We start from the raw sequence: 27,122 nt of genomic DNA, 5'->3' as shown, positions 1-27,122 counted from the left end.
AATGAATGAAACGAGTACACAATAAGAACTGGAAGAGTGAAGAGGAAGAGAGATGAAGTCTGCCTCTAATAAACGCATAATGCAAGAAGTGGCCATCTGAGTCCTCAACACTGTCCAGGCGATGGAAACGATGCCCCGTAGTATCATGAGCAATCAATGTCAGACAAAATATGCTATGTGCTAGAAACCCGAACAGCCCAAGTTCAGAGCAGCAGGAGGAAGCGTCTCCTAGTCCCGTTCTGGAAAAGACGGTTGGATTAGTGACAAACTATGGAAGACACTTGATGCCCTGCCAAGGCCTTAGAATCCACTGAGGGGTCCAAGGCCGCGGGAGGTGTTCGGGTGGGAAAATGACACCGTCCCCAGAAAGATGGTTTAGCTCGATGACTGCGGGCACTGAGCAAGTCACACCTGATGTAGCCGAAACCGGTTTGGCTCAGTGGATAGAGCGTCCGCCTGCGGACTGAAAGGTCCCAGGTTCGATTCCGGTCAAGGGCATGTACCTGGGTTGCGGGCACATCCCCAGTGGGAGATGTGCAGGAGGCAGCTGATCGATGTTTGTCTCCCATCGATGTTTCTAACTCTCTATCTCTCTCCCTTCCTCTCTGTAAAAAAAAAAAAAAGACACACCTGATGAAGAGTTAGGAGCTGGAAAGCAGTGTCACCAAGAGCATGGCTGTAAGCCTGGCCTTGGAAAGAACAATGCTGCACTCTTTCCCCAGCAAAAGGGAGGAGGCATTCTAAGCTGGAACAACTTGGGGGGAGCCTTTCGATGAGGGAGTGACAACCAAGCAGCCTGGTAAGGGGTATGGATCCACGTGGAGCTGTGCATCAGGCTCCTCAGCTGCAGATTTGCTGACGAGGGTGCGGGGTGGAGAGGGAGAGGGCAGTTTCACACACACACACACACACACACACACACACACACTAGAGAAACTGCTGGTTGAGGGCAGATTCCGGCAAAATGATAGAAATGGAAGCAGGGAGCGCCTTTCCCTTCCTGCTCTTACTTCCCTAAACGCCAAAGCTCTGCTGAGCTCACTCCTACTTCCTAGTGCCGTCCCCAAGCCACGGAGCTCATGCCGTGCCCTGCGGGCGCGTCCAAAAGTGCCCCAGACCCCGCCGGCACCTCCACCTGCCTCTCCCTCCCCCACCCCCGCCTGCCCAAGGCGAGATATTGGCCCAAGTCGCCTCCTCTTGGGGATCAAGAGTAGGGGCCCCAATGCCAATTATGTCATCGCCCCACACTCAAGCGCGGGATCGCGCAAGGAGCAGGACCCGGTCTACCTCACATACAGGTGAAGGCGTCCACCGGCACAAGCCAGGGCGCGTGCCCGGAGGCACAATATTTAGCCTCCGACAGTGGCGTATTTAAAGGGGCAGGCTCCGACAGTGGCATATTTAAAGGGGCAGGCCCCCACTTAAAGTAGCGCCTCACGCGAGACCTAGAATTTCTCACGTTGTGGAGCCGCCTGAAGGCTCGGAAAGGCAGGGGAGGGCGGGACTGAATGGAGCCGGGGGCGGAGCCTACAGGGTTGGGCCCGCCCCGCCCCGCCCCGCCCCGCCCCTTTCCGGTGCACTGGCTCCTCCTCCGCCGGCTCAGCTGGGCAGGGTCGGTCCGGCCGGCCCCGGCGCTCCGCGCTCGGACAGGTAAGGGGCTCAGGCTGTGTGCGCCTCCTTCCCCGCAGGTGGTCGGAGATCCGCTCCGGCCGCCGACCCTCTGCCCACGGGTTGTTGAGGGGCTGTTTCAAGTCGCCTAGTCTTCCAAGTGAGAAAAGTTGGAGAGGAAGTAGGGTGCGTGGGCAGAGCTCGCTCCACAGTGAACACTGGGGTGGGTGCCCAGGCATCAGAAAGTGCGGCGCACCCGAGAGGAACCCGGGCGAGGAAGGGCCTCGCCCAGCGGCCCGGGGGCTGGGCCGACCTCGCTCCCCGCTCCCCGCTCCCCGGGGATGTGTTCCGAGAACCCGGCGAGAAACCTCTTCCCCCGAGAACCAGGAAGTGAGGCCAGCACCCGGCAGAGATGCTCGGGATGTGCAAAGCATTGCTTCTCCAGGAGAGTCGAATTAGCTCGTTTCTCCTGCTTCCAAGCTCCCAGGAAATTAGACAGTCGAGAGGGGTTGTGGGGATCAGGTAAGTGCAATGTCAGGCTGGCAACGTGTACCTGATAAAACAAGGCTGACAGCATCTGAAAAGCTTGGCCATATCCTCAAACCTCTCATTCCTGCTCTCCATAGACCCTCACCACCATGCTGAACAATGAGCTTAAATACAGCTCTGTGCATTTATTTTTTTTAATGTGACATAACAATAACTTCTGCCATAAAATAATTATCCCTGCATTTTTTTGATCACCTGTTATTGACAGGACTAGGTCCTTGACGTTTGCTGATTTTAAAGCTAATAGCAACTCTTAGGTATTACCATCTCTGTTTTGCAGGTGAGGAAACCAAGGCCCAGTGAATTGAGTTATTGCTCTGGTCACAGCTGGTTTGTGGAAGAGCTATATTGGAACCCAGGCCCATGCAACCTCAAAATCCATCTTCCCTCCACCTCTCAACACTCTCTTTCTCTGACCAGAGTGCTAATGAAGCACAGTCTGAATTAATTCATTTGACAAGAATTTTTTTAAATCCTATTTGGGGCACAGTCCATTGTCTGTTTCAGAAGGTGCATATGAGTGGGAAGGCGTTGGGTTCCACAAGCTGACACTGGTTTTAGTATATTTCTCAATGATCAATTTACCTTGTATTCTTGTCTGAGTTGTCTTGTTTGAAAATGTGAATGATGTTCCTTTACCATGAAAATCAATGGTATGGGAAAATAGTCATGGAGATATTTATTTATTAATTTATAAGTAATATGTCCCATTGCACTTCCATTACTCTTAAGTACACTAAAGTAAAATCTTGAACACTTTGAAAGAGGTGATATTTAAAAAACTTATTTTTGCACAGATCACTTATTTTCACTATTGGTGATGCAGTAAAGCAAATGAAAGAACCACCAGAAAGTTCATTTTCAAGAGATAACCACAGTTAACATTTTGGTGCATATTCTTCCAAATATGTGTTAGGGGTGATATATGAATGTATATTTAAAGAAAAATTTTAAATTTTGAGATTTAAAACTTTAAAATATATATGTGTGTGAAGGGCTTGTTAGAAAGCCTTCCTTTTTCTGGCATCCCTATGCCATCACCTCTGCTAGAAATCTGGGTGCTGTAGAGCTGATTTTAAGATAGACTTTTTATTCTCAATTCCCTGTGTCTTAGCTCTAGCTTTTAGGATTACTAAGCATTTCTACTTTTATGAGCTTTGTCAGTCACACAGTAGAAATCTGAATAAGTAAGAAAAAATAATGTATATAGAGCAACTGCAAAATCTATAGGCTTTTAGGATTCCTTAATTTTAAAAAAATCAGTTTTTCTCTCATTTAACACAAATATTGTGAGTAGCTGCTAAAGTTGAATTTTGTTGGACCTCTGTCCAGAGAGCAGATTGTATAGGAGATAAGGTAGACAGATGTATAATAATAAAAGCATAATATGCTAATTAGACCAGACAGCCAAATGACCTTCCAGAAGTCCTTCCAGACAAAGCCGCAGTGGCGGGGCCGAGGCAGAGGCAGAGGCAGTTAGGGGCAATGAAGCAGGCAGGCAGGCGAGTGGTTAGGGGTGATTAGGCAAGCAGGCAGAGTGGTTAGGGGTGATCAGGCAGGCAGGAGCAGTTAGGGGCAATCAGGCAGGCAGGCAAGTGGTTAGGGGTGGTCAGGCAGGCAGGAGAGTGGTTAGGGGCAATCAGGCAGGCAGGCCAGCGGTCCTGGATTGGAGGGATCGGGCCTAACCTGGCAGTCGGACATCCCTGGAGGGGTCCCAGATTGTGAGAGGATGCAGGCCGGGCTGAGGGACACCCCCTCCCCATGCATGAATTTCGTGTACCAGGCCTCTAGTAAACAATAAGTTATGATAACCGTTTTAATAGAAAAACAACCAGGTGACAGTTTGAAGCAAAAGACATTAGGGAAAGTCATAGTTCCTTTTGCGTTGGACTTGATGGGATAGTAGACACTTACCAGGTGGCCCTCAAGGTGCTGGGGCAATTCTTTTAGTTAGCTCTAGATGACCTTACCTCCTGCTTCACAGAAAAAATAACGATGTGTGGGAATTCTTTCTCTCCCTTCAAATATATCTCTACTCAAACCTCTGCTTCCCTCTTGCTAGATTCAGAAGAGGTTTCCTTCTGTTCAAGGCTGACCTCTTAACCTATACTCTACTCACTATCCCCTTTGTATCTTCATCCAAGGTTTAAGTCTTGAAACAAATATTAAATCAGCAGTTCTCAGGGTATGGTTGGGGTCTCTCAGTCTCTTTCAGGAAGTTCATAAGATCAAAGTCACATTCAGAGTGAAAGATTCATTCAGAGTGCTATGGATTTTTGTGTGTGATATATAAATGATATATATTGTTGACACTATTACAGATTTCCACCACCACCACCCATCCCACCTCTACACAGTCCCTCCACCCCACCCTCACCCCGGGCCTTCACCACACTATTGTTTGTGTGCACATGGGCTTTACATATATGTTCTCTGGCTAATCTCTTAACCTTCTTTCATCCAGTTCCTCCCACCCTCCTCCCCTCTGCCATCTGTCAGTCTGTTCCATGTATCCATGCCTCTGTTTCTATTTTGTTCATTAGATTCCACATATAAGTGAGATCATATGGTATTTGTCTTTCTCTGACTGCCTTATTTCACTTAGCATAATAATCTAACAAAAAAAAATAGGTAAATTGTGATTCATTCCTACCAGACGGCTATTGTGTTAGCTGTTGTCATTTTTCTATTTGACAATCTAAGGGTAAAGCGGTCAGTGCCCCTGACTAGTCAGGTATTCCACATTTTAAACATTCTTGCGGCACACCAGTTGAAAATTGCTGTACTTGGTAATAGGAGCTACAGAGAAGAGAAAATCTTTGTTTTCAAGTTTTTCAGTCTAGCAAGGGATAAAACAATTATGAGGGATAAATGTTGTAATAGGTGTGTGCAGAGTGTGACGGGACCCAGAGAAGGAGCATCAAGCTGAGCCAGTCTGAAGGAGCTGTCTTAAGACAGATTTGGGTGAGGTGGGAGGAGAGAAGAATGAGTGGAAAGGATTAAGGATAATTCTCCCCCATTAAAAAAAAAAAAAATTCCAGGCATCAGTAATAGCACAGGAGGGCATGGTTAGGCTCAGGCAAGGAGTTTGCTATGGCTGGATCATAGGATACATGCCATTAAGTAATAAGAGATGAGGTTAGAGAGGCAGGCAGGGCCAAATCATCATGTGCCTTACATACTATGACAGGAGTTTAAACTTTGTAGTGAAAGGTACAGGGGAGCCATTTCAGAGTTTTCAGGAAAGGTATTATGTGATCTTACTTGGTTAAGTGGATTCCACTAAAATGAAAGATTGAAGGGAGATCAGTTTGAAAACTTTGTAATAATCTAGGAGAAATGAAAACCTGGAAACAGTATACAATCAAGGAATGGAGAAGAAAAAGATTAAAAGATTTAGGAGATCAAATCAAAACAATTGAATGAAAGATGCGATAGAAGAAAGAAAGAAGAGTGAGGGAAGCAAAGAAGCTGATTCCTGGCTTTTTTGGCTTGGCCAATTAGGTAGATGGAGGAGATAAGTTCTGGTCACATTAAATGTAAATACCTACCTCTGTCATCATCTAGGGGAGATGGCACTAAGTAGATATATGGTCCAGAACTTAGGAGAGAGATTTAGGTAAAGAATGTTTACTATATGAGCATTCTCACATATTAGTATATGAATAGAAGGTTGAAGTAACAAGTATATATTAGTGAATAAAATGACCAAGGTCCCTGAACTCATGGAACTTAGAGTCTAATGGTGGTGACAGCCAGTAAACAACTAAACAAGTAAATATATGATTACAAATAAATTGTGCAGTGATGAAAGATAATTAGGCTGAAGGCAGACAGACCTACTTAGATATTGTGGTCAAAGAAGGCAAAAGAGAAGAAAATGCTAATATTGAGGCCTAGGATATAGGGAGGCTTTTTGCTTATAGATTCTGGATTTTGTACCCCATGAATATATTCTTTACTCCAAATATTAATTGTATGGCATCTTAAAATAAAAGGTATATAGGGGAGGAGAATAATTGGCAGAAGAATATCTGAATCTATGTGTCTTGATTAATTAGAAGGAAAGGTAACCACCTACTGAGAATGAGGGCCATGGAGATAAAATAAAGCCACATATAGAGTAAGTAAAGGTGTGAAATAGTTCACTAAGGACAATGAGTGAAGACAGGTAAAAGGATTAATGGGTGTGTTGAAGGCCCAATGGAAAAGGGGTCCCCGTAAATTTGTATTCACACCAATATGCTCACTTGTCATCTGGTTCTCTAGCTGTATTCGGCAACACTGGTGTACAAGTAAAATGGTGAGATTTATTTCTAGCTGCAGCTCTCCAAGGTGGAATAGCAGAAGAAAAAGGGGGCAGAGGAAATAAAACTTCTGTCTAGAGAGTAGTTAAGGTGGTAAGCCATAGGGTTTGGCTTAGTAGGGAATGAATTGTGATCAGATAGAGCAGATGGACTCAAAAAAGGTGGAGGCGTACCGGGAAGAGCATGTTATGTAAAATGTTGGTGGATAGACCATATCTTTTAATGCTACACAAATTATTTCAGGAAATTTATATTTCTTCTACCAAAGAGTATTGCATAAATATTTAATAGAAATAAATACTGACTGGTAAACCTATTTTAAATTGAAAAATAAATATCTTTTATTAATAGATTTCATTCCTGAATTTGTTCACAGTATTTTTTCTGAAAAAAGTAAACTTTTTGCTCCTTTGTATAAATTTCACTCAGAAAATGTCAGTATCAGGGAAAAAATATATAATTTCTTAATTGATATTATAGGTAGAGAAAAAAAGCAAGTCCAGAGGATAGACAAATAAACCACAATTTTAATTTATTCTTTAGATATCAACTATAGTTGACCCTTGAACAATGCAGGGATTGGGGCGCCAACCCCCATGCAGTTGAAAATCCTTGTGTAATATTTTACTTTCTGCAAGTTTAACTACTGATAACCTACTGTTGACTGGAAGTCTTAAAGATAACATAAACAGTCAATTAACACTACGGTGTCGGGTGAATTTCCCACCAAAATATAAGATGGCGGTTCGCACACGCAGGTAGGTATCTTTGTGAACGGCAAACAAACAAATATTTGGTAATACGCAGTTACAATCGGCCCGAGTTTACACGTTTCCCGCACCCCACCGCAAATCTATATGAACGGAGTTAAGATGGCTCCCGCGGAGTACGCGCAATTCACGCGAGCCGACTTAACTCGTTTCCCGCAATCCAAGTGTTAACACATATTTTGTATGATACATTTTTGTGTTAGATACTGTATTCTTACAACAAAGTAAGCTAGAGAAAAGAAAATGTTACTAAGGCAATCATAAGGAAGAGAAAATACGTTTATAGTGTTTATGGAAAAATACCTATATATATAAAAGCCTAAGTGACCAACCATTCGACCGGTAGCTATGACGCGCACTGACCACCAGGGGACAGACGTTCAATGCACAGGCATGGAAACATGGAACAGACTGATGAATCTCAGAGGGAAGGGGTGAGGGCGGGAAGAGATTAATTAAAGATCTTATATGCATACTAGAGGCACGGTGCATGGATTCGTGACCAGTGGGGTCCCTCAGCCTGGCCTGCACCTTCTCGCAATCTGGGACCCCTCGGAGGATGTTGGACTTCTGGTTTCGGCCCAATTCCCGCAGGTCAGGCCGAGGGACCCCACTGGTGCCTCTAGTCTACGTATAAGTGGACCTGCACAGCTTAAACCCCTGTTGTTCAAGCATCAACTGTAGTTGACTTTGAACTGTTCCTTTGTTATAGTGTATGTTATCAGTTGCCAACAATTCATATGTAGCAGAGTGAAATATAAGCTTATAAATATCATCACTAAAACTACTGTAACATTTTAATGAGAATTTTTTCTATTATAGGAATAGAAGATGAACAAACCAATAACACCATCAACATATGTACGCTGCCTCAATGTTGGACTAATTAGAAAGCTGTCAGATTTTATTGATCCTCAAGAAGGATGGAAGAAGTTAGCAGTAGCTATTAAAAAACCATCTGGTGATGATAGATACAATCAGTTTCACATAAGGTAATGTATAAAATTCTTTTCCTTTTTAAATTTTTACATCACAATCTAGAATGACTAATAGGTGTAAATGCTGTCTAATATTGCAGTTCAGGAAATAAACCTCTCCCCAGAGGAGATAATGGTAATAAGCACCCCCTCCTTGTTTTGCAATGTTTGCTTCATTCAGCTAGGCTAATATTGTGATCTTGCAAATAGGTTTTTGGATTAGAATCCAGATTCCCACTTTTCTTTTGGTTCTGTTTGGCAAGCCGAGGAGTATAGTTCAGTCTGCTTCACACTGTCATTTCCAGTTTGAAGTAACAAAAATATTATAAGAATTGCTAGCACAATTCTGGAACCTAAACTTCTATGTGTATGAATCTCCAATTCACTTTAGCAGTGTATTTTGGGATTTCAAATGGGCATTTCCTAGTTGCTCATAAATGTATACATCTATGAACAGAACTTTTATTTCTTGGCTAGAATTTCTCAACACTATCTTCAGATAATTTCTATTCTTTATCTCTATTCATCTCTGCTTAATTTAGTATAGGATATAAATACAGATTTTATTGTGGTAAGTTATTTCAGCTCAAACCTATACCAAAATCTGTCTTTAGAAACAAGTGGAAAAGAAATGCTGCCCTGGCCAGTGTGCTAAGTGGTTAGAGCATCACCTGGGCACCAAAGGGTCACGGGTTCAATTTCCAGTCAAGGGCATGTCCTGGTTTACAGGTTTGATCCTCTCAGGCACATGGATGCATGGGAGACAACTGATATCTCTCTCTCTCTCTCTTTCTTTCTCTCACTCTCTCTTTCTCTCTCTCTCTCTCTCTCTCTCTCTCTCTCTCTCTCTCTCTCTCTCCTTCCCTTCCCTTCCTCCCCTTCCTCCTTCCCTCCCTCCCTCCTCTTTTACTTCCACTCTCTCTAAAAATCCACGGGGAAAATATCCTTGGATGAGGATTAACAAAAATAAGAGGAAAAGAAATGTATTTGTGATTTTCAGTATTTACCTAATAAAGAACCTAAAACCATGGCTCCCTTCCAGGAAATGTTTCCTCATATGAAGGATGAACATCTTAAATTACTTAGAAAAAGCTTCAGTTCAGAGCTTGCCAGCCTATTTTTTAAGATAGTTTATTGACATTACTATTAAAATCTTTGGAAGATGAGACAGTGGTGGTGGGAGAAAAAGCCCTTCTTTGCAGAATAATGGCAGCAAATAATTATTGAAAGAATGATAGAATTAGAGAGTTATTGATTTACAACTACCAATGAGTAATTAATCCATACAAGGCTCCTCAGTGACTGCTAAAAAAAACCCCACAAAGTGAAAGGTTATTGATGAGCAAGACTGCACAAGATTTGAAATTATTATCCACAGTTTACTTATGAATTATGAAGGAAAAATAGAGAAATTTCTCTATAAAAAAGAGAAAAAAATCTGAAGCATTCTTTCTTAACCAAGGAATCAAACTTTGCGTCACCAGTAATGGTACAAACTGCCATTATGTGCCTCCAAATGTAACACACACACACACATATATATATATATATATAGAGAGAGAGAGAGAGAGAGAGAGAGAGAGAGAGAGAAGATGAGAGAGATAGAGAGAGACAGGGAGAGAATGCGTGCAAGAGCACAAACGTGGCAAAATGTTATCAATTGGTCAGTTGGTGAAACTACATGAAGGGTAAATGGTTGTTCATGGTATTACTTTATTTGGAATTTTTCAAAAAGAGAAAAGTTTTTAAATGTTACTTTTCAAAATTAGTTTTTAAAGAAGTGGGAATGCAAAACTTATGTTTTTAAAATTTAATTGAAATATAGTAAAGATCAAAGGAATACTTCTCCAAGTTTATGTATATTCTATTTCTTTAAGCAGGTTTGTTAAAAATCACTTGACTAGCAGAGTTAATATATCATGTAGGGAAGTAATAGAGCTTTGTAGGTTGAGAGCACACTCCTATGTCAAGTGAAATCAGAATTTGGATCTTAATTTAGATACAGCTTATTGGCTGTGTGGCTATGAGCTGCTTACTTTACCTCTCCATGCCTGGCTTTCTCATTAGTAAATTAGTATGATATTCATAGTGTCTTTCAGAATAAAATGGTTCATAGTGTACGTCCTGTAGTCCACTGAGCAAATACTCAGTAAGTGCTCAGTATGTGTTAACATATTATCACCTTCACCATCTTTTTTCCTTCTGCTTATTCTTTCCTATTTTCTGTAATTCTTGCTGGTTTTCGTTTTTTTTTTAATATATTGTAATTGATTTCAGAGAGGAAGGGAGAGGGAGAGAGAGATAGAAACATCAATGAGAGAGAATCACCGATCAGCTGCTTCCTGCACGCCCCTTACTGGGGATCTAGCCCGCAACCCAGGCATGTGCCCTTGACTAGAATAGAACCCAGGACCCTTCAGTCCACAGGCTGATGCTCTATCCACTGAGAAAAACCAGCTAGGGTCTAGCTGGTTTTCTTCTTGTCCCTTTTTTTTTAACATTATATGCAGTGCTGTCAGAGAACGGAACAGGGGGATTAATTCCTATTTTCATGTTAACTCCCTTTACATACTAATTTTGTTTTTTTGTTGCTTTTAAGGAGATTTGAAGCATTACTTCAAACTGGAAAAAGTCCCACCAGTGAATTACTGTTTGACTGGGGCACTACAAATTGCACAGTTGGTGATCTTGTGGATCTTTTGATCCAAAATGAGTTTTTTGCCCCTGCGAGTCTTTTGCTACCAGGTAAACTGAGTGTGGCTAGGGCATCAGCAATGAGGGTGGAAAGACAAGTGGCAGAAATAGGACCATTTCTTCTTACTCTGGCTTTTTTCTCATAGCAGATAAACCTGACCTTTGAGGCTCCTTTTCATTTTTTCAACTGTCCCCAACTCTTAACAAGCACCCCAGACATAGGGCACTGCAGACTTGCTTGCTGTTAAAGAGATGGAGGCTTCATGATTGAGTCTGATCCCGCCACTAAAGTAAGGTAGTTTGGTGCCAGTAGGAAGTTTAGAAGGATGGGATTTAGATATTATTTGGGATATTTTTTTTTTTAGCTCTTTTTTTTTTCACCCTCCACTTCCACGCCAATAGGACTCTGTGGTCATGGTTTCTTTACACTGTATTCTGGTGGGTTAGTGTCTTGTTGCCTTCCTCATAACTTTACCTTTTCCCTTTGATGTCATTTACATCAGTGGTTCTCGGTGTACATAAGAATCATCTGGGGTTTCTGTAAATGGGTAGCTTTCTGGGCTCTATTATAGACAACATTATTGGAATTCTGGAATTGGGTTCAAGTACTTCAGAGCTTCTGATGCAGGTGGCTCATAGGTCATTTTTTAAAACACTGCCTTACCTATCTTTACCAAAACAAAATTCTTACTAGATAGCTTCTTGTGTGTGCTGTGAGAATATGGGGCTAATGTTGAAACTGGAATGATGTTAAATGAACCAAGTCCTAGATTAACTTTTTCACTATTTCTGCGGAAGGACAACTTGTGTCTTACTTCATTTGGCAGATGCTGTTCCCAAAACTGTTAAAACACTGCCTTGTAAAGAAGCTGTAACAGTCGAGCAGAATCAGATGCCTCTCTATGATAAAGACAGGTCATTTGTGATACCTGTGCGGAATCCTGAACAAAATCATATGCCACCTGACTCCTCAAGTACAGAAAGTCTAGAAGTTAGTGATACGCGTAAGTAACATTTACAGTGCATTCCACTAGGGCAACGATATTTAACCAATATGCCGAAAGAATTTTTAAAACATTCACTACTTGACTGTTTAGTCAGAGGCATTAACCTCTTTTCCCTTATATTGTCAAATTTAAAAAATGACAACAGCTAATACAACAATAGCCATATGGTGTGAATAAATCAAAAGTATACCTATTTTGCCTGGCCAGTGCTGCTCGCTCAGGGGTTGGGTGTCGAACCATGAAACACAAGGTCACCAGTTCTATTGCTGGTCAGGGCACATGCCCGGGTTGTGGGCTCAATCCCCAGTAGGGGGCGTGCAGGAGGCAATTGATTGTTGTTCCTCTCTCATCAATGTTTCTATCTCTATCCGTCTCTGTCTCTCTCTAAAAAAATAAATATAAAATATAAAAAATTATACCTATTTTTTTGTCAGAATGGCAAGCTTTTTTTTGTATTTTGCAGAATTTTATTAATTAGCTTATGTGTGCCGTGAGGTGAACAAGGTTGAAAATTGCTATACTGGTGGCTTGTCATTAAGACCATTACTACTAAAAACAAATTCCTCCTTTTGTTTGTGCACACTGGCAAAAGCCCTTTTGTAGTTTTTTCCCCTCCTGACTTACTAAGCACCATCTTCATTGTATAAGTCACCATGTTATCAGTGAGTAGAGGCCATAAGTAAGTATTTACCTAACTTGAAAGGTTTATTTTATGAAGAAAACAAGTGACTAAAACTTTTATTTAAAAATTATTTTGTTCCCTAACTGGTTTGGCTCAGTGGATAGAGCGTCGGCCTGCGGACTGAAAGGTCCCGGGGTCGATTCCGGTCAAGGGCATGTACCTTGGTTGCGGGCACAACCCCGGTGGGAGATGTGCAGGAGGCAGCTGATCGATGTTTCTCTCTCATCAATGTTTCTAACTCTCTATCCCTCTCCCTTCCTCTCTGTAAAAAAATCAATAAAACATATTTTAAAAAATAAAAATAAAAATTGTTTTGCTATCCTCATTGTGCCTAATCCAGAGTAATAAATATTAAAATATAAAATACTTAAATTGATAAAATACTGGAATTACTAAAACCACTTTTTTACTGAAGCACTTTTCCCCTTTATTGACATTATAGGTTTTCACAGTTTTTCATTTTATGAGTTGAAGGATGTCACAAATAACTTTGATGAACGCCCCATTTCTGTTGGTGGCAACAAAATGGGAGAGGGCGGATTCGGAGTTGTTTATAAAGGCTGCGTGAACAACAGGACTGTGGCTGTGAAGAGGCTTGCGGCAGTAAGTTTGGTTTCCAGGGATAAAAAGATTTAAAGGAAGAGTTACTTCCTAGTGTGCTATAGAATAAGTTTTAAATCAATCTTTAGGAAATATATTATTTGAGTGCATATTTTCTTTAAATAAACATCATTCTAAGCTGGTAGTCCTTAACATTTAAAAATCTGTTGAAAGCTCTGGGTCCTATCTCTACCCAAAATGTAGTTATGCACACATACACAGCATTATTCATACAGTTATGGGAGATTCACAAAATAAAGTTGAGAACCCCTGTTTCACACAGTGCTTCATGCATAATGAAGATTAAAATAAGATACTAAGAACATTTTATAAAAATAACTTGTACTTTCTCATTTAAAAATAAAGTTTATAAAATGTACATTAAGAATGAAAAATTTCTTTTCTATATCCTTTGTTCCCATTTCTGTTAGGGTATTCATCTTTTACTTATTGATTTGTTATATTCTAGATTTGTTGTTATATTTTTTAAAATATCAATATAGTACATATCTATATGACAAAGAGAGTCACCCTGTTATATATGCTTAAAAAAAAAAAAAAACTTTTGCAGGTTTGTTGTTTTTTTTTGCCTTTAAATTCACGTGTTTTCTGCTCCACAGAATTTTTTTCAAAATGTTTATGCAGTAAAGTCTCATATAATTTTTTTTCACTCCCACAATAACTCAGTGAGGTTTATATGTTTACATGGTTTATAAGATTCTTTTCCTTCCACTAACCAGCCATGGAACCTTGAGCAAATCACTAATATTTCTAGTTCTCAGATGTTCTATAAAATGGGGAGAATAATGCCTTGCTATTTTAAGGAAAGCAGTCAGTATCAGCCAATTGATCTCTTTAGCCATGTTCTAGCATTAGGAGCCTTAGGGTTATTGTATTGTGTTATATTGTATATTACTTTTTCAGGTGGTTGACATTAGTACTGAAGAACTGAAACAACAGTTTGATCAAGAAATAAAAGTAATGGCAAAGTAAGTTTATTTGGTGGTGTGGTGTAGTGGAAAAGAGCATGGCAAGGAATGAGGGATCTGGTTTCTTACTCCAAGGGTACAGTGAACAAGTGATATTTTCACATATATACAAATGAAATAAAGGATTTAGATTAGAGCAATTTAAAAATTTTTGACTATAATTCCATAACTACACATACCCATATGCCTGTAGATTAAACAGCAATCATTATTTTAAATCATAGCAAAGTTACATAGACTTTCAACTTCCTTCCATGATCATGTTTTCTGCTCCCAGGATTTATGAGAGATAAATTGTAGATATAAAAAAAAAAGTATAGTATAATGGGCTCTTAGATATAAGTTAACACCCATAAACCAGGAAAGTGTTATATACCAGAGTGCTTTGAAGACCTTGACCCAGTATGCATGAACATTGTTGAGCATCATCAGGAAAAGTAACAGAAACAAATTAGGAAATTTATTCTAATAATTGTAATAATGGATACTTGAGTTTACATAGTGTACAAGACACTGTACAGTATATTTTATGTGCATTGTCTCATTTAATCCTAACAATAATTGTTATAACCTCCCTCCCAACATTTTTTTTCCCCACTGAGATTTAGAAAGGTCACATGGCCAATAAATATTAGAGCTGGGTTTCAAATACAGATCTGTCTGATTCCAGAGCTTGAGCTTTTGATATGAATTTTGTTAGACCCATTTCTATAAATCACCAATTCTAGTTGCTTAACCTCAAGAAAGAAATAATAGACTGAAATTAATTTATTTACAGTAAAAATAATGCATAGTGATAAGAAAAATTAAAACACTTTTACAATTTGTTCTCATTTCTACCCCACTCTCCAATCCTAAAGTAACTTGTTCAAAGTAGGTAATCTGAGAAATATAGGAAAATATTTTTAAAATAATAAAAATCACCTCTTAATTATATCACTCAGAGATAACCACTGCTAATATTTGATGTACTTTCTTCATGATATCTGCATAGCATTTCCCCAAGTCATTAAAAATAATTTTAAAACATTTTAAATTATTGTATAAAATTCTGTCATATATGAGGATTATGTTTTGTTTAATCATTGCCCTAGTAGGTTTGTTCTGATTTTCAATATTACGAATTAAAGCTCCTTTAAATCTCTTTGTACATAAATCTTTAAATGCAACTCTGCTTATTTCATCAGGATAGAGTTTTAGAAGAATTATAGTTCAGAATGCATGAACTTTTTAAAGACTTTCCAAATATATGTACAAATGGCCTTATATATAAGTTATGGTAATTAATTCTCTTATCATCAATGTATTACAATTTCAAACGTCACTGCTACCTCACCACCATTGAATATTATTACTATTTTTTAATAAGTACCAATCTCTGGACCTTACTAGCAGAATAACCTTAGCCACATTTCTTAACTCTCTATCCATTAGTTTTCTCATCTATAAAATGGAATAATAATAGTTCCTTCTTCATTATTTTGCTGTAAAGAATAAATAAACAAAGCAGGGAAATTATTTACTATAGTGCCTTATATACAGTATAAACTCAGCAAATGTTATCTACTCATTTCTAAAATGTGCTAATTTGCTGGAACATGGAGAATTTGTCATTTTAATTTACACTTTATAAAATATTTTTGAGGATAGACTGATTTCAAATCAAACTCTGATTTGAAATAACGAAATGCTAGAATTATAGATCATTTTGAATGAACAAATGAGTAAGCAAAGGATGGAATATTTATCATGCTCTAGGTACCTGTCAAGGCTCTCATATATTTGCTCATTTAATTCTCACAGCATCCATGTTACATAGGTATTATAATCCACTTTTAGCAGGCAAATTTGCTGAGGCTTGGTGAGTTGTTAATTTGCTATAGTTCACATATCCAGGAGGTGGCAGAGCTGGATTTGAAACTTAGCACTGAACACAGCCCAGTTTTCTTTCTGCTGTATCACATATGTCTGCAGTTTTGTTATACTTAGCTCTCTTAGTTTTTTTTATTCTCACATATATAAAGAAACTCAAGTTAGTTTATAAATAATCAGATATGATGAAATACACAAATGTGTAGATTAGCTGTGATTAAAGATCAGATGTCTATAAATCAGTGCTTTGGATGTGTTAGAGCATTCTTGAAAGGGTTTTATACAGGTTTCAACGGACTTCTTGAAATCTTATTCGTGCTATAATTGAAATTGTGCTAAACAAAAGTAAACATTAGCCTAGTCCTTAACCAAACTATCAGAAGTTCCAGTGGTCTGAATTATTGAGCTTTTACTATAAAATAGAAAGAGGTATTGCTTCTAAGTTGATCAATATTGACTAAAAGGGGAAGTGTTTACAGAAGATTGTCAAGTTATAAGAAACATCTATAAGCATATATCATATTATGATATTAAGCATATTATTTTCTTGATCTTTTTTTCTATTAAATCTCTAAACTAAATAACTTCCAACCTACAGCTGAATATATGTGTGTATCATAATAATTTTGAGTGAAAAATTATTTGTCACAGGTGCCAACATGAAAATTTAGTAGAACTACTTGGTTTCTCAAGTGATGGAGATGACCTCTGCTTAGTATATGTTTACATGCCTAACGGTTCATTGCTAGACAGACTGTCTTGCTTGGTAAGATATTGTTCATCAGATTTTTGGCTTTCTGTTTCTTTGTTGGATATTAATATTCATCTTGTGACAGGATCATTTAAACTGCATCAATCTTAATATTTTTCCCACTCTATGAAAATTATACATTTGATATGCAAAAAACTGGGGTTGTCATTCTATTAGGTGATCATCTAAAATGTAAAATATTAGTCAAGACTGGAATTTGAAGATGCTCTTACATATTTTTACTGTCAAATGAGAAATGCTAACCCCTGTTTAAAAGTTGCTTAGGAACATTTTCTGTTATGTATTTACTGTAGGTATTTTTATCCTCCTAATTTTTGAATTGGTTTGTTTTTTACTTCACAAGGATGATACTCCACCACTTTCTTGGCACATGAGATGCAGGATTTCTCAGGGCGCAGCTAATGGCATCAGTTTTTTACATGAAAACCATCAAATTCATAGAGATATTAAAAGGTAAATGCTACTTTTGGAAAAACCATCTTTAAAGAATAATTTGCCCTCCCTCTTTCTGTTCACTATGCACATGCATGTCTTAATCTAGAGCACTCCCAGATTATAGATGTCCTTTTTCTCCCCAGTGTTCTGCATTTATTTAGACCCTGGCTATCTATCATTAACTTTATTACAATCCCTCCTAATCAGCCATTAACCTGTCTGTACCAGTACTTACCTATTCACTACTGCATTGCCAGGTTATAGCCCAAAAGATCAAGCCTGCATACCAGTTTATTGAAATTGGTCATATGTTTTTTTTATCACTATTACATGGTGCTCCATTTGCCTGAAATGCCTTTCTTTCTCTCATTTAACCATCAACTTCTAATAATTATTCAAGACTAAGCACATTTTTCCTTGGAATTTTCTTCAGTTCTTTTATTCATATAGTTGTTCTATCTGCATTTTGTATCTAATATCACCATTATAGTGTATTTATTGGATTTTTAAAAATTATGCATGGCCATGGCCAGGTGACTCACTTGGTTGGAGCGTCATCCCATACATCAAAATGTGGGTTTGATTCCCCGTCAGTGCACATACCTCGGTTGTGGGTTCGATCCCCAGTTGGGTCATGTCAGGGAGGCAACCAATCAATGTTTCTCTCTCACATTGATGTTTCTCTCCCGCTCTCTCTAAAAATCAATAAAAATATATCATCAAGTGAGGATTAAAAAAATATTTATGCATATACCTTTGTCACAGATAAGATTTGAAGATTTCCTCCATGTCCAGCACTGAGCTTAAATACTATAATATATAGGGAGTCCTCAGTAAGTTCTGTGGAATGAAAGTATGAGTGTATGAGTGAATGCATATAATGAATGAAGGAAGATCTTTTAGCTGTATTCTTTCTTCTTTGAAAGATTTCAGATAGTACAAAAAAGAAAAAAGAAATGAAAAATTGAGATACTTGGGTTGGAAATTTGTTTTTAAATGAATTTAGAAATGTTACAAAAGGAGTTAAGAATGGTGCTTTGGCAGACCTTAAGGGAAGTGACCCAGTGATAAATTATTTGTAAAATAATGAAAATATCTCTCACTAATGTGAACAGCATTATTTCAATGTTATTTTCTTAATTTTTTCTTAAGAAACAGAAGGGAATATAAGACAGTCATTTCTTTTTAGCTTTAATCTGAAATCTAGGTTTATTTACACAAACTTCAGGCTTTTATGATGTATATTATAACATGGTATACTCTGTAAATACATACATACATACATATATTCATACAGCTATTTAAGAAACCATTTAACTTGCCTGAAAAGGACCTGGAGAGTATTATGCTAAGTGAAGTAAACCAGTCAGAGAAAGACAAATATCATATGATCTCACTAATATGTGGAATCTAATGAACAAAATAAACTGAGGAACAAAGTGAAACCAGAAGCAGGGATACATGGGACAGACTGGCAGGTGCCAGAGGGGGAGTAAGGGGTGGGGGGGTGACTGGATAAAGAAGGTGAATGGATTAGCTAAAAAACATATATGCATACCCCATGGTCATGGACAATAGTGTGGTAAAGGCCAAGGGAGGTGGATGTGGAGGTGACTGGAGGTGAGCAAAGGGAGGATATCTGCAATAGTCAACATTAAATATTTTTAATAAATTTTTTTCTCTGCAAATTTTACATTTTTTTCAGTGCAAATATCTTACTAGATGGAGACTTTACAGCCAAAATATCTGACTTTGGGCTTGCACGGGCTTCTGAGAAGTTTTCCCAGACAGTCATGACTAGCAGAATTGTGGGAACAACAGCTTATATGGCACCTGAGGCTTTGCGAGGAGAAATAACACCCAAATCTGACATTTACAGCTTTGGTGTGGTAAGTTTCATATCTATACTAATAATAGAGGAATATGCAAATTGTCCAAGATGCCATCACAGTAACAGTAACGACCAAACAACAGGCTGCTTGGGGCGACAAGGCCAGCGGGGGTGGGGGGGGGGGGTGTTAGTGAGGGACAGCAAAATGACTGAACAGCAGGCTGCGTGGGGCGACCAGGCTGGCAGGGGGACAGTTGGGGACAACCAGGCCAGTGGAGGAGGGCAGTTGGGGGTGATCAGGCTGGCAGGGAAGCAGTTAAGCATCAATCCGGCCGGCAGGGGAGCCAGTTAGGGGGCGATCAGTCTGGCAGGCAGAAGCGGTTAGGGGCAGTGAGGCAGGCAGGCAGGTGAGCAGTTAGGAGCCAGCAGTCCCAGATTGTGAGCGGGATGTTCGACTGCCAGTTTAGGGCCGATCCCATAGGGATCGGCCCTAAACTGGCAGTCAGACATCCCCCAAGGGGTCCCAGATTGGAGAGGGTGTAGGCCAGGCTGAGGGATACCCCCCTCCCATGCACAAATTTCGTGTACCGGGCCTCTAGTATATATATAATCAGTAATAATAATCAATCATTCTGGTAATAATTATGAAATTTAAGTAGAATATTTTGAATACACCTGCCTTGCTTAGCTCTCTGTAAACTGTTCACTTTAACCTCTAGTTAAATGAGAAAGTTATAAAAACTTCTCCAACTTTGTAAAGCCTTTATATTGATTTCTGAAATTACTGCATGAAATTATTTTTGACTACACTATCCTCATGAATTAGTATGAAACTTAACTTAAATTAGTGCATAAAATAAATGTCATACAGTATGTAATTTAGTGTCATATTTAAAAATGAAGTATTTTTTAAAAGAAATATGCTTTGGCATTCTTTGATTTGCCAGTCAGTTCCTGATAACTTAAGATGGAGTGAGGAGTGAGTGGGGGTAGTTGGAGAAATTGGGTAATTCACCATTAGATTCCACATATTAGTGAGATCATGTGGTATTTGTCTTTCTCTGACTGGTTTATTTCACTTAGCATAATACTCTCCAGGTCCTTATTTTTCATATGTGTTTTATATATGGAAATTTAACATAATAGCAGTGTGAACTTAAGGTATAGGGCAGTGATGGTGAACCTTTTGAGCTCGGTATGTCAGCATTTTGAAAAACCCTAACTTAACTCTGGTGCCGTGTCACATATAGAAAATTTTTGATATTTGCAACCATAGTAAAACAAATACTTATATTTTTGATATTTATTTTATATATTTAAATGCCATTTAACAAAGAAAAATCAACCAAAAAAATGAGTTTGCGTGTCACCTCTGACATGCGTGTCATAGGTTCGCCATCACTGGTATAGGGTTTGGGATATGCCTAAAGTTTAGAAAATAATATTCTCCTAAGAACCAAAGAAATTTATCCTTATGAAGAATTCCCTGAAAAACAGGGAAAGGTGTGTCCAGAACACATTGAGTGGAGCTGATTGTTTAGTAAGTTGCCAATAGCAAGAACTGCTTGTGGGGATGGGTGGGATCCATGGTGTCAGTGAAGCTTCAAAGGATGGTGAGAAATGACCACAGCTCATGTTCTTTCTGCCTTGATGCCTAAAAGACATAATTCAGTGTGTGAAAATAATTAACCAGATTTCATAATCAAGATTCATAATTCATTCTAGTTTCTATATGTTGCCTGGAGTGTGACATTAATGGATTTGTTGTTTTTTATCTTCATAGGTTTTACTAGAAATAATAACTGGACTTCCAGCTGTGGATGAACACCGGGAACCTCAGTTGTTGGTAACTGAAAGATTCATTTTTTTCTAGTCCTTTTCTCTTTGCATGTATAATCTAAATTTATATGGTTAAATTTGGCATCTAGAAATGTCATTTTCTCTTGGCAATTATATGGTGGCATATGGAAAGAGAATCAAATATTCCTAATTTCAGCTCTACCATGAAGTATTTGTGAAGCTTGGAAGAGTCACTTATATATTTTGTATTCTAGTTTCTTTTGTGAGTAAATCAGAATAGAACTATATGATTTCTGATGGCATCTCCAGTATATTTTTAGTTGTTACTTTCAGAGTGATTACTAACAGTCTTTCAGCTCAAAGGGGAAAAACAACATGGCTTTCATCTATTCAAATTTGTATCAGAATAGAATTCCTAGCAAAAATTCTCTATCCATTTCTATTATGGATTATTTTATTTATAAAGTTATCATAGAAAACATCACCTATGTGTAATATTAGACATTCATTGACAATTACACAAATAGGCTAACTGAATGCTAAAGCTATGAGAAAATTATGCCATGCCCCCTTTTCCCTATCTAGTAAATTTTAAGAAGTTAGAGGCTCTTTTTACAAAATTGAAGATTTATAGAAATATCTGCTTCCATGTATAAGGTTTTCTTAACATTAGTTAAATAACTTCACTGACTTTTCTAATTAACGTGTTCTAATGGGACAAACCAGTGTGACAAATTCAGACAATGTATGTATACCAGTTTATTTTCCCAGAAGGGGATTAGAAAGTCAAAAGGTATACTATATATGCTCAAGAGCTGAGTACCATACTCTTTTAAGAAAAGCCATGAGCAGTCAATGAAAGAAAAATACCACATGATCAAAAGCATGGATGGAACTGGAGAGCATTATGCTAAGTGAAATAAGCCAGTCAATGAAAGAAAAGCCATGAGTACAATCCTATCTAATAAAAGAGAAACATGCAAATTGGCCATACCTCCACTATACCAATAAGCCATGCCCACAAGCCAATCAGGAGCGAGTATGCAAATTAACCCAACCAAGATGGCAGTGGCTATGGAGCTGGAGCGAACAGTAGGCTTGGTTGCTCCCGGCGATGGAGGAAGCCCAGTTTCCCGCCTGCCCTGGCCCACCCTGGCCTCCACTCAAGGCTACAAAGTTTCAATTATAGAAGATAAATAAATCCCAGATACCTGCTTCCCTCCGCTCAAGGAGGCACTGAAAATAAAAAAGAGCTGGGAGCTTGGGTCGCCAGGAGCCGTGGCCAGCCTGCAGACAGCCATCAGCCCCTCACCCAGGCTGGCCAGGCACCCTAGTGGGGACCCCCACCCTGAAGGGGGTGTGGCCAGCCTGAAAATGGCCCTCAGCCCCTCACCCAGGCTGGCCACACCCTCATGGGGTGAGGATCCCCACTGGAGGGCTTGGCTAGCCTGCAAACAGCCATCAGCCCCTCACCCAGGCTGCCAGGCATCCCAGCAGGGACCCCCACCCACTGGCAGTGGTTCTCAACCTTCCTAATGCCATGACCCTTTAATACAGTTTCTCATGTTGTGGTGACCCCCAATTTCATTGTTACAAATTGAACATAATTAAAGCATAGTGATTAATCACAAAAACAATATGTAATTATATATGTGTTTTCTGATGGTCTTAGGTGACCCCTGTGAAAGGGTCGCGACCCACAGGTTGAGAACCGCTGCGGGGGTGTGGCCAGCCTGAAAACAGCCCTCAGCCCCTCACCCAGGCTGGCCACACCCTCATGGGGTGAGGGTCCCCACTGGTGGGCTTGGCCAGCCTGCAAACAGCCATCAGCCTCTCACCCAGGCTGGCCAGGCACCCCAGCGGGGACCCTCACCCCATGGGGGCGAGGCCGGCCTACAAATCACCACAGGCCCCTTGCCCAGGACGCCTCATGCCCCAAGGGAACCCCCACCCTGATCCAGGACACCCTTCAGGGCAAACCAGCCGGCCCCCTCCCATGCACCAGGCCTCTATCTATACAAATAAAAGGGTAATATGCTAATTTGACTGGGAGACCTTCCAGGAGACCTTCCGGACATTCTTCTGGAGAAAGCCATGGTGGCGGGGCCAAGGTAGAGGCCGTTAGAGGCCAACAGGGGAGGGCAGTTGTGGGTGATCAGGCTGGTGGGGGGCAGGGCCGTTGGGAGTATGCAGACCAGCAGCGGGGCCAGTTGGGGGCAAGCAGGTTGTCAGTGGGGATCAGTTAGAGGTGATCAGAACAGCGGGGGGGGGGGGGGCACTTTGGAGTGAGCAGGCCAGCAGGGGGGCAGTTGGGGGCGAGCAGGCCAGCAGGGAGGAGCAGTTGGGGGTGAGCAGGCTGGCACGGGATGCAGTTGGGGTGATCAGGCTGGCGGGGGCGGGGGACATTTGGGGGCAAGCAGACCGGCAGCAGGGGGCAGTTGGGGGCGAGCAGACCGGCAGGCAGAGTGGTTAGGGACAATCAGGCAGGTGGGCAGGCAGGTGAGTGGTTAGGAGCCAGCAGTCCCGGATTGCAAGAGGGATGTCCGACTGCCAGTTTAGGCCCGATCCCTGTAAACTGACAGTAGGACATCCTTCGAGGGGTCCCAGATTGGAGAGGGTGCAGGCCGGGCTGAGGAACATCCCCTCCCCCGTGCACGAATTTCATGCACCGGGCCACTAGTATCTATATATTACAATATTGCTACAGATTAAAACTTTATATTATAAAGCTACATTATAAAGCTTTCCACAGTTTCCTGGATATGAAGTAATGCAATATTACATGTTATATAATACTTTACATTAAAGTATATTTAGGGAACAATGTTATTGTAAAAGTTATTATTTTTATAATGAATTTTTTACCATGGTACACATACATTTAAAATTCTCTGTCTCATTGGTGATTGGTGGTCATGAAAGAAGCCTAGGCTGGAGATGCAGTTTTTGAGCCATTAATGTACAGGCATAGATAAAGCTTTGGTAATTGATTGAATTATACAGAGAAAGTGCGTAGATTAATCATACAGGAGGACAGTTGAAAAACAAAGTGTTTTGCTACCTTACATTTTACAAGGCCTACCTGTCTAAAGGCCTAAAATTTTCCATCTTTCCACCTGAGACTTTTTTTCCTCCTTCAAAATATTATAAAAGCCTCGAAATTTTGGTTTGAATAAGGATGTAATACAGAAAGACATAGAGTCTATCTCAGTCACAAGTTTTATGAATCCTCAAGTAATAGTGAAAATCATAATACTTCAAGGAAGATTATACTCTCTGATTTATTCTTAAGGTTTGAATGTGACATGACTATAAAGTAATAAGGTTTTAATGCAAGTGTAACTATATCACTATATTATGGTATTACCCAAATACTTTCAAAATTTTTCTTTTGGAAGTTTCTGGAGACTTTATAGTCTACCTCACAAAATAGTCTTTGCCATCTGTATGTTTCCTAGCACTGCCGTAAAAAAAAAAAAAAAAAATCACTGCACACTCAGGCTTAAAATGACAAAAATGTATTCCCACAGTCTGGAAGCCAGAAGTCTGAAATCAAGGTTTTGTGAGGGCCACATTACTCTGGAAGACTCTAGGGGAGAATCTTTCCTTACCTCTTCCAGCTTCTGGTGGCTGTTGGCCTGCCTTGACTTGTAGCCACATCACTCCAGTTTCTGCCTCTGTAATCATGTCGTCTTCTCTTCTGTGTCTGTTTTCTTCTCTTTCTGTCTCTTATACAGATGCTCCTCATTGGATTTAGGGCCCACCTGGGTAACTTAACGACATCTGCAAAGACAGTTTTCTCCAAATACAGCCACACTCACAGGTTCTGGGGATTAGGACTTGGATATATCTTTTGGGGGCCACTGCTCAACCCACTAGTCCATCATCCTAGTCCTATTCCTCTCTCCCCATTCATTTTTCACCATGGCCCTGCCTCCCTTTTCCTCCTTCCTCTGTCTCTTTGATTCAACAGTTTGAGTACTCACAGAGAAGTTTGAATGAAGGGAGGGGAGTCTGTTTTCAGAAGTTGGAACTGTGTTATCAGGAGCAAATCAAGAAGCAGACCATCCTGCACTGGCAGCATAGTAAGTGCTGCAAATGGGAGCATGACAGCAGTTAGCTCAGTAGCATAAATACAAAAGTTAGACGGCAAATGAAAAGTACCTAGGAGGTAGGTATGTATGTATGTATAAATAAATAAATAAGGTTTCTTCTGTATGTCTTCAGTTCTTAACAAGGTTGTAAAGTAGAAAACAAAATAAGATTACAGCCCAGCTGGTGTGGCTCAGGGGTTGAGCGTCGACCTATGAACCAGGAGGTCACGGTTTGATTCCCAGTCAGGGCACATGCCTGGGTTGTGGGCTCGGTCCTCAGTAGGGGGCTTACAGGACACAGCCAATAAATTGTTTCTCTATCATGGATGTTTCTCTCTCCCTCTCTCCCTCCCTCCCTTCCTCACCTTACCTCTCTGAAATAAATAAAAATATATTTTTTAAAAAGAGTACATATTATTATGAAGTAGATTAAATAATTAAGATTTATGTTCTGATTTTTTTCACTTTCATTTGCAACTCAAAGTTTTAACACTTGTTTTAAAGCTAGATATTAAAGAAGAAATTGAAGATGAAGAAAAGACAATTGAAGATTATGTTGATAAGAAGATGAATGACATTGATTTCACTTCCATTGAAACTATGTACTCTGTTGCCAGTCAATGTCTGAATGAAAAGAAAAATAAGAGACCAGACATTAAGATGGTATTAATTTTTTATACTTATTTAAAAAGTGAAGGAGGTGGGATTTGTCATTTTTTCCTTAAGTGTGCATTTCAAAACAACTATTTAATACAGTTCTTTTTGTTTTGTTTTTTTCTCTCTGTCTTTATAAAAGGTCCAACAGCTGCTGCAAGAAATGATGGCTTCTTAAAACTTTAGAAGAATAGACTCTTGGCTTTTTAATATACAGCTATCAAAACCATTTTCTAGACTAAATGTTCTGGTAAACATTCTTTTTTACCTTTAACAAAGCAGCATGATGCAGTGCAGTGGTTATTAAAGCTTATGTAGAACCCCCAACATACAGAAGAAACAAAAGTAGAGGTGCCATATCAATGGTTGGCCTGAACTTCTTGGTGTCACCCTCCATTCATTCGTGCAGTAATCCCTTGAAACGTCTTCTTGGAACCTCACCAAACACAATTTGAAAACTACAGGATTAGCAAAAAAGAGGACTGGACTATAGAATGAAAAGGCCCAACTCCACTACTAATTTTCTATAAAGCTATGGTCAATCTCTTCGCTGCTTTGAGCTTGTTTTTTTCACCTGTAGTATTGGATTATACTTACTGTACCTCTCTGACAAGTAGTCATGAAAATCAAAGGATGCAGAATGTTTACAAAGTACTTATAAAATGATATAAAATTTAAATTTTATATAAATGATTATAAAACTTTTACAGTCATTTGTTTATAGGGTCATGTTCACAATGAGCTCTTTTTTTAATTTATTTTTTTATTTTTATTGATTTCAGAGAGTGAGAGAGAGATAGAAACATCAATGATGAGAAAGAATCATTGATCGGCTGCCTCCTGCACACCCCACACTGGGGATCAAGACCACAACCCAAGCATGTGCCCCAACTAGGAATCGAACCATGACCTCCTGGTTCATAGGTTGATGCTCAAACCACTGAGCCATGCTGGCCAGGCCACAGTGAGCTCTTTTAAGCAATTATTCACCACAAGCCAAATATTCCCAGATGATATTCCCATGATATGGCCATAATTAGATTATGTTACATAGCAAAGTTGATGGAATTTTGCAATGCAGTTAAGGTTCCTAATCAGCTGACTTTGAGTATCAACAGGGACTGTGCTGGGTGGGCTTGACCTAAGGTGAGCTCTTGCAAGAAGTCTGAGAGATTCTCCTGTGGGCCTTGAAGAAGGAAGCTCCCATGTTGTAAGAAGGCCACATTGGCTAAGACCTAAGGGTGGCTTTCAGGAGATGAGCGCTACCTTCTGGCTGGGACTTCAGATCTATAGCCACGAGAAACTGAATTCTTCGAACAGCCTAAATTAGCTTAGAAGAGTATTCCAGACTTCAGATGATGCTGTAGTCCCAGCTAACACCAAAATTTCAGCCTTGTGAGACCCTTGGCGAATCTAGCTGAGCTGTACCTGTACTTCCTACATACAGAACTGTGACATAATAAATGAGTTGCTATAAGCTA

General features: G+C 39.8%; 2 protein-coding genes across 7 annotated transcripts in view; one reads left to right on the top strand and one right to left on the bottom strand.

Annotated features, from left to right (window-relative positions):
* Positions 1–1,355, bottom strand: part of PUS7L (pseudouridine synthase 7 like) — a 29,115-nt gene extending 27,760 nt beyond the window's left edge. For 2 of the 3 annotated variants that reach the window (XM_070407801.1, XM_070407803.1), the window contains exon 1: positions 1,288–1,304. The gene's annotated coding sequence lies outside the window, so the exon portion shown is untranslated. Of the gene's footprint in view, positions 1–1,287 lie in introns of all 3 variants that reach the window. The other variant, XM_070407802.1, reaches the window with a different exon arrangement.
* Positions 1,356–1,579: 224 nt separating this feature from the next.
* Positions 1,580–27,122, top strand: IRAK4 (interleukin 1 receptor associated kinase 4). Of its 4 annotated transcripts, none has more exons than XM_070410392.1 (12): positions 1,580–1,650; positions 8,057–8,226; positions 10,811–10,956; positions 11,733–11,909; positions 13,037–13,197; positions 14,119–14,183; positions 16,707–16,821; positions 17,171–17,280; positions 18,968–19,151; positions 20,877–20,939; positions 25,492–25,650; positions 25,784–27,122. In XM_070410392.1, the coding sequence occupies exons 2-12, from the start codon at positions 8,066–8,068 to the stop codon at positions 25,817–25,819; spliced, it is 1,377 nt and encodes a 458-aa protein (XP_070266493.1). In that variant the 5' UTR covers positions 1,580–1,650; positions 8,057–8,065; the 3' UTR covers positions 25,820–27,122. The 4 variants fall into 4 exon arrangements, with proteins under 4 accessions (XP_070266493.1, XP_070266495.1, XP_070266494.1 ...); XM_070410394.1 differs by lacking the exon at positions 1,580–1,650 and adding an exon at positions 1,982–2,130; XM_070410393.1 differs by lacking the exon at positions 1,580–1,650 and adding an exon at positions 2,567–2,667.

This window comes from Myotis yumanensis, unplaced genomic scaffold, assembly GCF_028538775.1.
Source record: "Myotis yumanensis isolate MYYU_CA2020_CCGP unplaced genomic scaffold, mMyoYum1.0.hap1 SCAF_3, whole genome shotgun sequence".
NCBI classification, from domain to species: Eukaryota; Metazoa; Chordata; class Mammalia; order Chiroptera; family Vespertilionidae; genus Myotis; species Myotis yumanensis.
Note: the sequence above shows the minus strand (reverse complement) of the source record. Positions and strands in the feature narration are given on the sequence as shown.

Coding starts and splice junctions, on each gene's coding strand:
- IRAK4 (XM_070410392.1), top strand. CDS start 8,066: ATGAACAAACCAATAACACCATCAACATATGTACGCTGCCTCAATGTT. Junction 10,957..11,732: donor TGCGAGTCTTTTGCTACCAG/GTAAACTGAGTG, acceptor TTCATTTGGCAG/ATGCTGTTCCCAAAACTGTT. Junction 13,198..14,118: donor CTGTGAAGAGGCTTGCGGCA/GTAAGTTTGGTT, acceptor TTACTTTTTCAG/GTGGTTGACATTAGTACTGA.